General features: G+C 36.7%; 1 protein-coding gene across 1 annotated transcript in view; it reads right to left on the minus strand.

The window, feature by feature from the left end:
- COL11A1 (collagen type XI alpha 1 chain) overlaps positions 1–13741 on the minus strand; it is a 151442-nt gene that overhangs the window by 13931 nt on the left and 123770 nt on the right. Inside the window, exons 51-58 of the mRNA XM_069862238.1 lie at positions 12149–12202; positions 11541–11648; positions 11320–11373; positions 10972–11025; positions 9721–9774; positions 1774–1827; positions 1243–1350; positions 1102–1155 (exon numbers count right to left, since the gene is read on the minus strand). Of these exons, the coding sequence (XP_069718339.1) occupies positions 1102–1155; positions 1243–1350; positions 1774–1827; positions 9721–9774; positions 10972–11025; positions 11320–11373; positions 11541–11648; positions 12149–12202 (540 nt within the window). The remainder of the gene's footprint in view (positions 1–1101; positions 1156–1242; positions 1351–1773; positions 1828–9720; positions 9775–10971; positions 11026–11319; positions 11374–11540; positions 11649–12148; positions 12203–13741) is intronic.

Genomic DNA, 13741 nt, shown 5'->3' on the forward strand with positions numbered 1-13741 from the left:
CACAGTGTAAAATGCCTGGAGAGTGCAAAACTTGGGTTGGTTTTTTTTTCCACCAACTTATAACAGTCCATGTTATGTTTCAAAGCTTTTGTATTCCAAATGTGTCACTCAGCTGTGATAACAGAGGTGAACTCTACCTTCAGTGAGTTTGGAAAGCAAGGGATATGAGATTTTTCCATCAAATTAGATCACCTTTCCTTGACATGTGAAGATCTAACCTGCTGGTGATATAGTTTAGATTTGAATTTCTGCTCGTAATGCTGAATAAGAAAACCAATATTGTGCAATTTGTGCTCACAGTGTGGTTTTTTTAGCTTGTTAGAAAAAATGCACGAAAATACCAACTGTAAATAGAAGCAATGACATAATTTGACAATATGTCATCTGTAAGCTTCCCTTGCTTTAACCACATTATTAACACAAAGCAAAACTGTGGTATGCCCTAGATGCCCTAGAAACTGGGAGCTTGGTTTATTCAGACCCTTTTAAACACTTTGGTCATGGATTATATTTCCTGGGACTGCCACAATGAACAACAGTCATGATGGTGCTCTTCACTTTTATAAATAAAAATAGCATGTTTTCTTCTTTAGCAGAAGCTCCTTTTTTGCCCTACTTCTGATTAATTTGGTTCTTTCTCTAAGGAATAGTTATCATCTAAAATTTTACCCTGTGAATAATGTTTTCCTAAATCAGCAGTCATTAAAATCAATGGATGTATAAAATTTACCACTGCTGAGGAAACAAAATGATTTAATGTATTGAGCTTTGTCATGTGGATAGAAGTAGATTTTTTTGATTGTAAGCTTAATTAATTTCATTTTTATTCTTAATTCTACTTAAGGGATTCCAAGATATTTTTACACTGACTTATTCCACTTTTTCCCTGGTATAACTCAGCAGCGTTCAGTACAACTGATTAACAAAGCAGGGTAATAAAACAAAGGCAGTTGCGTATGAAAGTTTTCCAGCACAGAATAGTAGTGAGTTTGTGCTAAGAACTGACTTGCACATTCATCCTTCTGTAAATGCACAGACATGTTAGTGGTATATTTTAAAGGGTGCTTTTTATGTTTTGGCACTGAATGGATGGGTACTCACCAGAGGCCCTGGAGGGCCATCCTGACCTGGTGCTCCAGGTAGACCTTGTTCTCCCTAGGAAAAAAACATAAAGTTTGCTTTACTAGAGGATATACAAGAAATACAACATTTCAAATATTATTATATGCTACTCTTACTTACCACAGGGCCAGGAATGCCCCGGAGACCCTCTGGGCCAGGTTTTCCTGCAGGACCCTGTGGACCAACTGGACCCGTCTTGCCAGGAGCCCCTTCTGCACCAGGTTCACCCTAGAAAGAATACAAGCAACAGGTCAAAGAAGAGCTGATTAAGCTCAGCAATGTAGGGAAATACAAGCTGCAAAGTGAGAGCAAAGTTTTGTCTTTCCATTTTTTAAAGGATATTCTAAAACGGTGTTCTAGATGGGACAGTTTTCTAAACAAAATTTTGATAGCTTCATATAAAGATGTGCTGTCAGCAAAACATGCTCACCTCTGCTTTTCTGCAGAGGTGAGCTAAGTTGGGCCTGCCCTGGTGAGAGTCCATAATGTACTCCATTATGTATTGCTACTAATTCCGTGCCTTGATTTGGATTTTACTACCTATTACTACTTTGACAAGGTTCACACTTGGTGCATGATAATCAATTTATTTTTCATTTATATATAGTTTAAACTTCCATTCTCCTAAAAAAAAAATCATGAATGTATTACCTTTGCACCTTTTTCGCCTTGTCTGCCTTCAGCACCAGTTGCTCCAGGAGGTCCCTGTAAGAGATGTATTCTCAGTTTTCTAAAATATCACCAGTGAAAAAAAACTGAATGCAATTTCCACTATAATAATAAGTAGTATACGCTAAGAACATTAACTTTCTTGCTTGACACTTTATTCACAGAATATCCATCCTATCAGCCCTTTTTCCCTTTATAAAATTTTCTGAGATTTTAGAATACATAATAGAATATACATTGCTTAACATGCCTAACACCGATACGATGAGGTTAAAATCAAAGAAACAGCTTTGAAAAACATCAAAGTAGGATATAAAACTAACTGAAAAATACTAACTAACATACACGATAATATTTTTAAACTTGCTTTGCATTGGCTTCTGTCTATTCACTGTAACTTATCCACTGATTTCAAAAGGGCCTGTCAATCTACAGTGCACAGAATGGCACATAGTTCTTCACCCTCTAAGTCAGGGATGGGCTTAGTAAGCCTTTTGATTACATTTGGACAGCCAGAAATTGATATATGCCTCAATATTATCCAGTAAATATGAAAGGAAAAAAAATTCACATAACAAGAGATTGTAAGGAATGAAATAAAGACACTATCTACAAATAGCTCTTGGTATCAGGTTTCTTCCTATTGCTCTACAAACGCTCTGTTTAACATAGGAAGATACAAACCAGTACTGCAGGAGGAGATAGAGATGGGATAAGGTTCAGGTGAAGGCCACAAAACATGAGCTGCAGTCATCTAGCAGCATTGACTGCCTGTCACTGATGTCTCCCACCTTTCATTCTCTTAAGGTTTCAGCAAAAAATAAAATGACATCTTTCTCCTACAAAACATCAATGGCTGATTTTCAGGTCAGGAAATTAATATTCATAGCTTCAGTTATGAACAACATCTAAAGTGCTTTTCTGAAATGGTTCTCTCATTAGAAAAGACACTCAAGACACAGCTTAGAAAAGACGCTCAAGATAATGAGCTGACTGTTTTCCTACAAGGTTAATTTTTAGCCTGGGAAATGTCTTCATTACAAGTAGCTATTTCTTGCCATCCAATGAGCAGCTTTATGACAAAAGGAAAGAAAAGTGACTATGATTAAATACAAGGTGATTTTCTGGCTCTACAAAACTTGCTCTCTAAAGTTCATCTGTTCATTAATGCAACAAGCAGTTTGTTATCTCCATGATCTTTGAAAAGTCATGGCAGTCAGAGAAAGTCCCTGGTGACTGGAAGAAGGGCAATATTGTGACCATTTTTAAAAGAGTCGAAAGGTTGTCCCTGTGAACTACTGAACTGTCAGCCTCACCTTGGTGCCTGAGAAGATCACAGAACAGATCCTCCTAGAAGCACATGAAAGTATATGGAGGACAGGGAGGTGATTTGAGACAGCCATCATGACTTCACCAAGAGCAAGTCCTGCCTGACCAACCTAGAGGCTTTCTATGATGAGGTGACCACATCAGTGTACACAGTAAAAGCAACAGATGCCATCTATCTGGATTTCTGTAAAGCCTTGGATATGGTTCCTCAAAACATCCTCTTTAAATTGGAGAGATACGGTTCAGTGGATAAGGAATTTGTTGGATGGTCACATCCAGAGAGTACTGGTCAGCGGCTTGATGTTCAGATCTGTGACAAGTCATGTTCCTCAGGGGTCCATATTGGGGTCAGTGTTGTTTAATATTTTCATCAATGATGCAGACAGCAAGATCGAGTGCATCCTCTGAAAACTTGCACATTACGCTAAGCTGAGTGGTGAGTGCAGTTGTCATGCCAGAAGCACAGGATATTATGTAGAGGGACCTGGACAGGCTGGAGTAGTGGGCCTGTGTGAATCTCGTGAGTTTCAACAAGGATGAGTGAAAGGATGATTGGGTCAGGGCAATCCAAGGTTTCAATACAGGCTGGGGGATGACATGACTGAGGACAGCCCTGCAGAGAAGAACTTGGGGTTCCTGGTTGATGAGAAGTTTGACATGAGTTGGCAAGGTGCACTCGCAGCCGAGAAGGACAACTGTATCCTGGGCTGCATCAAAAGAACAGTGGCCAGCAGTGCAAGGGAGATGATTCTCCCTCTCTTCCACTCTCGTAAAACCCCACCTGGAGTATTGTGACCAATTCTGGAATCCCTAACACAAGAAGGATATGGAACTCTTGGAACAGGTCCAGAGGAGGGCCATGAAGATGACTGGAGGGCTGAGGCAGCCTCTGCTATGAGGACAGGCTGACAGTGTTGCGGTTGTTCAGCCTGGAGTAAAGAAGGCTCTGGGGAGACCCTATAGTGACCTTCCAACACCTGAAGGGGCCCTCTCCCTGGAAGTGTTCAAGGCCAGGTTGGATGGGGCCTTGGGCAGTCTGGTCTAGTGGGAGGTGTCCCTGCCCATGACAGGGGGTTGGAACTGGATGATCTTTAAGGTCCCTTTCCAACCCAAACCATTCTATGATTCTAAGAAGAATTCAATCACTTCCATTCAGTTGCTGCTTTTTACCTCGTAAGAATAGAAAAAGAATGCAGGCTCCTAAAAGTAAAGCACTAAAATACATTCCTAACTTTACAGACAAGAACTGCTCTTCTAGTCAAATGTGTACCTGTATGCTTTGTGAACTCAAGGCTTTAGACCACAGTTTGACCTAAGAACATTTTATTACAACAGAACTGAATTTAGCCCAAACTTTTGATAGCCTGATATGTTTCACCATCCACTACTACTGGCATATACCTACAGCAACTTTATCAGTTTTAATTTAATTTCTGGAAATTTACATTCATTTTATAAATATCTACATAGAAGTACATAAGAGCATTCATTTGCTTCTGAAATTAAGCTTTCTCCAGAGTGGAACTGAACATCTGCAGTACTGTACGAACCTTTTGGCCAACAAAGTTAGTTGAGACTTTCCATCAAAGGTGAAGCAAAATTAATTAAATTACCCACAGTAAACTTTGGTCATTTGTTGTTGGTATTAACAAGTTGTTCTCTTTGGTATTTTTAAGAGCTGTAAGTAGTGAAGTACTTAGTTTTACCTCTTCAAAATACAGAGAAGCTAAAAAGCCCTGAGTAGTGTGGTCCAACTGCTGACTCTTTAAAACCGGAAGAATAATTTAAAACACCGCTGTTCCAAGAATAATCTCTGATGCATATACTCCTTTCTTTATATTGTAATTGGTTGGGTGGATAGCAGTTTGCAGCAATTAACAAGCTAAATGATTAACAGGTACATAAATAATACTAAACTCACAAACATTTTAGAAACAGGACTTATTTTTTTACATGAGTTAATTTACATGCCCATTGTCTTTACGGCTTGAAAATTCCTTTAATTGAAGTGCCTTTATGGATTTTAATCTACCCTACCTAAAGAACTGAAAAGAGTTGAGCGTGGTAGTTTGTATTTGAGAAATATGGGTTCTGCATAACCTAGAAATGCAGCTGCAAAAGGAATTAGCAGGGCTAAAACCACTGTGATCGCTAAATTACAAATACAATGAATCATGATTGCTAAATAAAGGGGCTGCATTCATTATCAAACAGTGCCAATGCTGCACCAAGCACAAAGCAGCTAATGAACTGCTCTTTATAACCGCCTGTGATTGCTGGCATGGCACAGATGGTGCTTCTACAGAGAAAGACTGCTAATTATTATTTATCTTACCTTCCTACACTTGAGTTGTTGGAGTGTCTGGTAAATTTTAACTGTCAGAAAAGATCTCAATAACAGTAATTTTAAATTAATGCATGGCTCCCCACCCTTGCCACACCAGCTACCATGGTGAGTTTTATGATAATTACAATTCAAGTTTGGACATAGAGCCTGATACATTTTATGTAGAACTGAGGAGACAAAAGAACTCATACAGAAACAAAGTTGTTCTCAGGTTTTGTTATGTGAACCTATTGAACATTTTTGCCTCCTATTCCATATTTCATAATTTCATTAAAATAATTTCAACTGTTGTTTATAGCTCTGTCATCTGACTAGAAACATTATTTGCAATATGGAAAACCACTGCCACATTTCATCAGTCTGCTAAGATAGGAAGCTGGTATATTGTTAGATGCTCTGTGCATTTCAATCAAGAGAAAACTAGCTTAATTTTTAAGTGGTGTGTGCACCCTGCTGAGGCAGCATGATGCTGTAGTCAAAGTGGAAATAATCTCCTTCATAGAAATAATTACTTTTTCCCCCTAAGTTATTCAACACTCTATATAAAGGCAACTAACCAAATAAACTTTTGCTTCTGAAAATTTAGAGGCTGGCTTTGCTGCACTATTGATATCTGTTCTTTCATTGAAAGCAGGCAGTATGCTCTCCAGTGTAGAAGAAAAATGTGTCTTAGTCTTGCACCCTAAATTCTAACATTTTTATATTCGTATATGTAGCCTTATGTGTATGTGGCATAGACATCTAATTGTTTCTAATAAAGTAAACAGCCAAACATCAGAAAACACAGCTGAAGGGCCTAGCACATTGAAAGGCTGGGAGGAACATACGCATGAATTACCATCTGTGTTGATTTTCGTTGGTTGCATATGGTGTTTGTTTTAAGAATGAATGTTATTTGATGGCATCTTTTCCTCAAGCTATTTTTAACATTTGTCAGATAGAAATCAATGAATTCAAATTAGAGATGTTACCCAGCACTCTATGGCAAAACAAAAAAAGTAGTCCAAAAAAATATGTGTAAAGAATTACGTTTCAGAAAAGAAACAGTAACATAAATGTAGAATGATTCAGTCATTGTGTCTATAGTTCTAGATAAGCAGGCACTAGATCAGGAGATGCTCCATTTCTCCTTGAACACAACTCATCTCCTACACTGGAAGGAGATGCTGGAAAACATTACACCTCTTCAGAAACACAGTCTTCACACAGTATGCTGTTGGTCAATGCCAATGCTGTTATGAGCAACAGGAAAATTGCACAGCTGAGAACTCTCATTGACAAGCCTATAGCAGCTTGGCAACTCCTCAGCTGTCTTAAATTGCTCCAATAATAAAGTTAATTTTGTAGTGCAGTTTTTGTCTGTAAGATGTAAGAACACTTCAGAAGCCACATCCTCTGTAAGGTTGGCAAGTTTCAATTTTCTCTTTTCTTAGAGAAATTCAGATGGCAATATTACAAATGTTTACTATACGTATAATGGAAAAAGGATTAGAAAAGGAGTTCCTAGACCAAAGCTGTTCTAGACTATTTTTTCAGCTTGGAATGTAATATAAATACATGTAATGGCTCAGGTTTTCTAGAGAATAGAGGCTGATTTCCGTCAGTGGAGACCTTGTCAAGGAATTTGATGAAGTAAAGCCCACAGTGAGAGGAAGATGAGCTGATGAAGAGCAGCCAATCTCAAATAAAATAGAACTGGTAAGGCCAGAGTTCATAGCAAGGGTAATTGGGCACTGGCACAGGCTGCCCAGGGAGGTGGTTGAGTCACCTTCCCTGGAGGTGTTTAAAAAATGGGTGGATGAGGTGCTAAGGGGCATGGTTTAATGGTTGATAGGAATGGTTGGACTCAATGATCCTGGGGGTCTTTTCCAATCTAGTGATTCTATGATAAGTTTCTTTTGATAGATTTCATAGCTCTAATTTTCTAAAGTGTATGTACACAAATACATAATAGATTTAAATACAATTACTATGATTACTTACACCATAACTACATATATGTATAAAGTCTTCTGAGCTTGTATTGATCTGATCTGGTACATGCACAGATCATTTCAGAAGTCAGGATCCGACTTCTTATGTTTTAATGAAAATAAAAAAAATCAAGAAGATATGTAATCACTTTGAGAAACTTTTTCAGTTACTAAGTTCCACCACTGTTAGGTCTGAAAGTAATACATTAATTAGAGTACACATTTTGTAGATGCTTTAATGATCCATTTTTGTTTCATCCATAGATTTAACCTTTCAGTTTGATTTAGACTTGAGCTAAGCGCTCATTAGCATGCTATTCAATTTTACCTCTTCAGAGCAGGAATCTGGAACAGGTTTATTGTACTGATCTGTTCTTCCTATGTGATATATCTTACAGAAATTCACCTTACTGCTTGTCTTAGACCCTTGCTCAGTCTACAAGGCCCTGGCACTTACAGACAAAGCCTTAAGAGCACCACAGTAAGACAATTTTGGTATTTGTCTATCTTGCCAACCAATAGTTATTCTACTACTGTCATCCATAAATAACTAGGAAAACTAGTTTATTGTTGGCTTTCAGTTGATAGCTGAATGTGACTGTAAGTATGCATCTCTAGTCTCTTAGACAAAATTAGAAAACTATTTATGTCTGTGTCTTTCACTTGAATTTGCTTCCCAGGGAAAGCTGAGGGAACCTCTTCTTAACTAGCAACAGTTCAGATCAGTTCTAAAATACAGGGGAAGAGGAAATGAAAATGAATAACAGAATAAATGAAACTGAACAGCTGAGGAGTTCAAGGGACTAGATTTAAAAATATGAATCCTGAGCTCTGCCTGATTATTTCTGAAAAGACAGAAAACCAAAAAAATGGGGTGGAATGTTGATTTCTAGTAGTATTGCCAGAGCTGCACCTCCACAGACAGCAATATTACTCCTGAAATGCTATGTCCTTCTTAGGATGCTTGTTACAGTTTTTTGTTGAAATTGATTCTACCATACAACTGATGAAAATTAATGCCAAGCATTTTTTGTGTTCATTCCACCAGTAAACTATGAAGCTTTCAATCCTTCACTGTTTCTTTCTGGTACAATACAATACAGCCCCTCCACAAGCTTGAAACATTTAGGCATTCAATTAATGTAGAATCTGATTCTATAAAATGTTTTATTCACAATTCAGGAATGGAATTACTTGGAAATATTGAGCCATACTTTTTTCCCTATATTGGAAATGTGTCAAATAGAGGTGATGTGACATTTCCATTTCTAAAGTGTTTGTTTGTCTAGATGCAAAAAGACGCATTATATCCAATCTGTTAGGAATGAGCTACTGCCTTTCTGTATAATAAAGTAGGATGTCCTAATCTGATGTTGAACAAACATGCTAATTGCTAATATTCAATCGAGCCGTATTTCAGCTCTCATGATAAGGTTGCTAACGCTACCATAATCATTTACAGTATTATAAATATTTTGCAAGTTGGTGGAGCAAACAGATTATTGTGCAAAATAGATAAAACTAATTAGGCATGTCAGTTCACTCAAGCCTATTAAAGAGAGCAATTTAACGCATTTTGTTAAATAGCTCTCAGCTTACATTTAATGATGTCCCCTCCCTTGTTTTTCAAAGTGTAAAAAACTGCATCTAATTGCTCTCTGAAGCAGACCTAAAGGTTGATGCATCTACTACAGTTCTGTAAGCCTAACATTATTTACTGGTTTTGTTAGCTGTATTTGTAAAGCCTTTGAAGCTTCAAAGACTTTCAAAATAATGTAATGGCTTCATAAGTTACAGAAATGTCTTCTTGTTAATTTTGCATGCAGAGTTGATGACATAGGTTTGCACAAAAGCTGCACTGAAATTATTTTATTTCATAGGGTAAAAACACCAAAACAGATATATTCTTCCTGCTCCCTTACAGCAGTCATGTGCCTAAGGATGATATGTTGCATTACTCTCATAATCAATCACTCCTATTAGCAGACTAATTTAGCAGACACTAAATTCTTACCCTACAGACACTGAACTCACTTGGGTGAAAAGAAAGAGTGCATTTAGAGATAAGGAATACTTTTTTCCTGGTTTATTTTTGTTCCCATGTAACTCACTATAATGGGTTTTCTCTGCTCTATTTTTTCATTTCTCCCATTAATTACTTAAAAGAAAGTTCAAACATCATATATGAGTGTCACAACATGGAAAACAAGTAGCTGAAATTCTGTGGAAGACAGTGTCTCAGAAAGAGAAATGTACAAGAGAAAATGAGAAATAAATTACTCTTTTCCCAGGTGGACCGGGTGGACCAGCTTCACCTGAAGGACCTGGTGGACCCTGTAATGGAAAATGATAAGCTTATTAGTAACAAAGCATAGAGTTGTTCTCTTTACTAAATCCAACAAATGTGCAACATGTTGGCCCTTTCAATGGACAGAAAGTAAATATCATAAATCAGAGAAGTATATCCACTTTTTCAACAAATCCTTTCTAAAATGGTATTTTGATATTTTTAACAGCTCTTGGTACTGTATGAATTCCAATCACTCTTTTTTTCTCTTCTGGTTTGCAACAAAATCAGACCAGAAAGAGGCTGCCCAGAGGTAACATCTGGTCTTAGCTTACTGCCTAAATCCATTCAAAAGTTTCTTGCTTTCTGAGGTGGTCAAATCATTACTTTTGCTAAAATTTTTCACTTACATCAGTGACTTGTCTGCCCCATGGGCAACTTTCTCCTGAAAAGTTTTTGCGCACCAGTAGGCATTTGGCTACAACATCTTGGTAAGCTGTGATGCACTTAAATATTTCAGGGATGCTAAACAGTTTGATAAGCTTTTCTTCAGGAACACAACACTCTAAAAGTAGTTATTGTTAAGTAAGACATACAATTACTAATTTCGTAAAGTCTGCAGATAAATATTAAATTATAACTTACTTCCAACCAAGTCTTCAATGTACTAGAATTTTTTTATTTTCTGATAATCAGAAACTGGTATCAGTTCGGATAACCAGAACTTGCAGAGCTAGAAAAAGACTTTAAAAAATGGAAACCCTATCATTTTACAATAAAAAAAAACAAATTTATGATGTTTTAATATGAGCATTAGAGAAATATAAGAACCTTGAAGCTTAATACGGGTATTGCTCAGATACCTCATAAACTTTCTTGAAGCAGAAACATCAAGGTTTTGCTTCATTTCCTCAGGCCAGCTAATGAAGATTATTTGACTGCAGCACTCCTTTCGTACGCTCAGAGTGGCTCTATTTTTAGTGTTCCTCAGCAGCTCCAGCACAAATCCTTAATACATCATTTGTTTCTGCTTCTAAAAGAAACTGAGCTCTTGCTTCTGCTTGTGACTATAATACGGGCAGTTCTATCTCTACAAGGAAATAAACAGGTATTTTCCACATAGTAGAAAAAGCTTACATTCAAAAAATATTTTTAAGAGTATGAATGTATAGAAACCAGCATAGGATACTCTCTTGGCATAGAAAAGAACACGCAACTAAAATAAAATGACAGAAACAACTCACAGGTTGACCAGGATCACCATCTTCACCCTTCTCTCCACCAACACCATCTTGACCCTACAGAATTCATGGGAAAATAAACAAAACACAAAATTCAGCTAAATTTAGTAACTTACATTCATACACGAACACAAGAACACTATTTTTCTACTGAGCATTTTCCTAATGACACCAGTTTTCTAAACTTTTTAAATATTCCCAAGCCTTTTCTAAGCCTTAAGAAATACATGAACAGAAAAACAACTGATCTTAAGGGCTAGAATCTCATTTCCAGAAAAAGAAGAGACAGGGTTAACTACAATTTTCTACAGAGCAAGACTAGGACCTAAAACTGTTTTTAAGTATACTTACAGCTGGACCAGGTTCCCCAGGGGGACCAGGATCTCCAGGAAAACCAACTGGGCCCTAGATAAGTCAGGAAAAAACAAGGAACGTGTCATCCATTGACAAGCAGGTAGCAATCATCACAAGTATTTCATGAAGCACATAATTAATTTAATTCAGTTCTATATGTAGCCCAACTTCAGGAGTACTTCACAGTGCTTTGTGTTTAAATTTTTAAACTCACTTACTGGGTTACCCTTAGGCCCATCATCACCTGGAGGTCCTTTAGCACCAGGTGGTCCAGCTGCTCCAGGTGGACCAGCCTCACCTTTTTCTCCCCTTTCACCTTTTGGACCCTTTAGGAAACATAAAAGCACAAAAATGTCAGCTGGAAATTGAACAGCTAAAATGATTATAATGGTAAAGCTATTTTTCGGACATGGGCAATGTTATTCATCAATAAATGCTGGCATGTGGATGGGAAATAAGGACCTCAGTCTCAGACTGGAAAACTTGTGAATCTCAGGTCAAGTATCAACATCTGCACTCAGTTTGTATCAATGAGCTGTCTTCAGAGAGAATAACATCCATGTTGAAGTTAATAACTTTGGAAGAACAAAACAGATAGTTTCTTAGGAAGTCTTCGGCTTTGTCTTTTAGCTATTTGTGTGAGATGTGGCTGTAACTATAAGGAAACAAACTGCATTTTAATGATATAAGTTCTTCACTGAAAATTTAAAGAAAACGTACACAAGTACTCAAGTAATCTGATTAAATGTTTTCTGAAGGATGCCCTACCCCATAAACTTTATTTTGGCGAACTAAGGTGATAAGAAGACAAAACTAAAATACTCACAGGTGTTCCGGATTCTCCAGGAGGTCCAGGATTACCAGCTTCTCCAGGTTCACCCTGTAAATGTGTGAGGATAAACTGATAAGTTAATAGGGAGAATATTTCTATGAAATTACTTCTGTTATTACATATTCTTCTCACGCTTCTTTATCTGAAAAGCTTACAGGAACTGCTTTTCATTGGATCTACTCAAAGGGGGCTGAGTTACATATGTTTTTGTAGAATTCAAATCTGAAATTTTAGAGAGAATATATCAGACTGAGCTTTTAGTGAGCTAAGGAGACTAACCTTCCCTTTGGGCTCTGGAAGTTCTCCTTTATTATCCCATATATTGCAAATTTCCTGTTTGTTATCTTTCTAGTCACAGAAAAGGCAAAGAACTATATTGACTGTATATGTGTTTTTTTCTCTAGAAGATACATTGTGCCTGGAAGCAAGTTTCTAAAATAAGAGGATACTAATTAGAAATGAATGTCAATTGAGTGAATATACTATCGCTATAGCTACTGTTAGAATAAAAAAATCATATAAAAATGTAAGGATTAAGTAATAGCATAACAATTAGTAAAATTTTCACCACAGGCCACAAAGGTACATGAAATATATTTACTGGTGATGGACATTTGTTAGTAAAGTAGATGGCTTTAAGGACAACACCATATGAAGAAAATGTGTGCAACTCAAAGATCATGTACTATTAAGTGAATGCTTAAGTTAATTCAGTCTCTTTTTGAGCTAATGCATGCTATTAGCTCAAAGACCATCTTTGCAGTTGTTCAATTTAAAGTTTATTAGGACTGATTATTTTGTAGCTCAGTGGTCTGATAAATAAACCTTTACAGAAAACTACTCTGTTAGTAGAGTATTTAGCAATTAGTATCACAGACACATAAATCTGTGAAAGGATAACAGAATCTGCTTTGTAATTGTCACAGAGTGCTGAGATAAGAACTATATATTTCAAATGATTTCTCAATATAAATTATTGGGAGATATTTTCCCCCCATAAATGTTCTTTTTCCAAACCAAACGAACCTTGCTAATAATTACGCCTATAGGCAAGAGTACTTCAGGGCTGAAAATGCATTTCATCCAATTCCTTCTACTAAACTCAAGCACAGATTTGGAATAAATTTCTGTATCCTTCATATCCTTTATGGCCTGCAGGCCCCTCTTCATTCTATGACAATTCAATTAATACAACATGCATATCTATAATTTCTACACAGACAGTATAAAAGTATAAATTACAAAATATGAATTTTAGACAGATCTTATGGTGTAGCTACTGAACGTTTTTCATTGAAGCTAATGATAGCACAATGACTCACTGGGACCAGAAGTTAGCCCAATGCAAATATTACATTAGATGAACAGAAATTCTGAGTACCCAATTGAATTCCAGAACAGGATAATTAATAGATTATCACAATTTTAGGAGCAATATTAAAATGTCCTCTAAAAAGGGCACTTTAAAAGGGTGAATATGCCTTTAGAAACTCTGGTATATTTTATTAGACATACTCAAATTAGCTGTAATCTTAAAAATTAATGATCTCTTTTAGTTCTTAATATTCATTTGTTTCTGCAATACAG

This window comes from Phaenicophaeus curvirostris, chromosome 8 (genome assembly GCF_032191515.1).
Source record: "Phaenicophaeus curvirostris isolate KB17595 chromosome 8, BPBGC_Pcur_1.0, whole genome shotgun sequence".
In the NCBI taxonomy this organism is placed as follows: domain Eukaryota; kingdom Metazoa; phylum Chordata; class Aves; order Cuculiformes; family Cuculidae; genus Phaenicophaeus; species Phaenicophaeus curvirostris.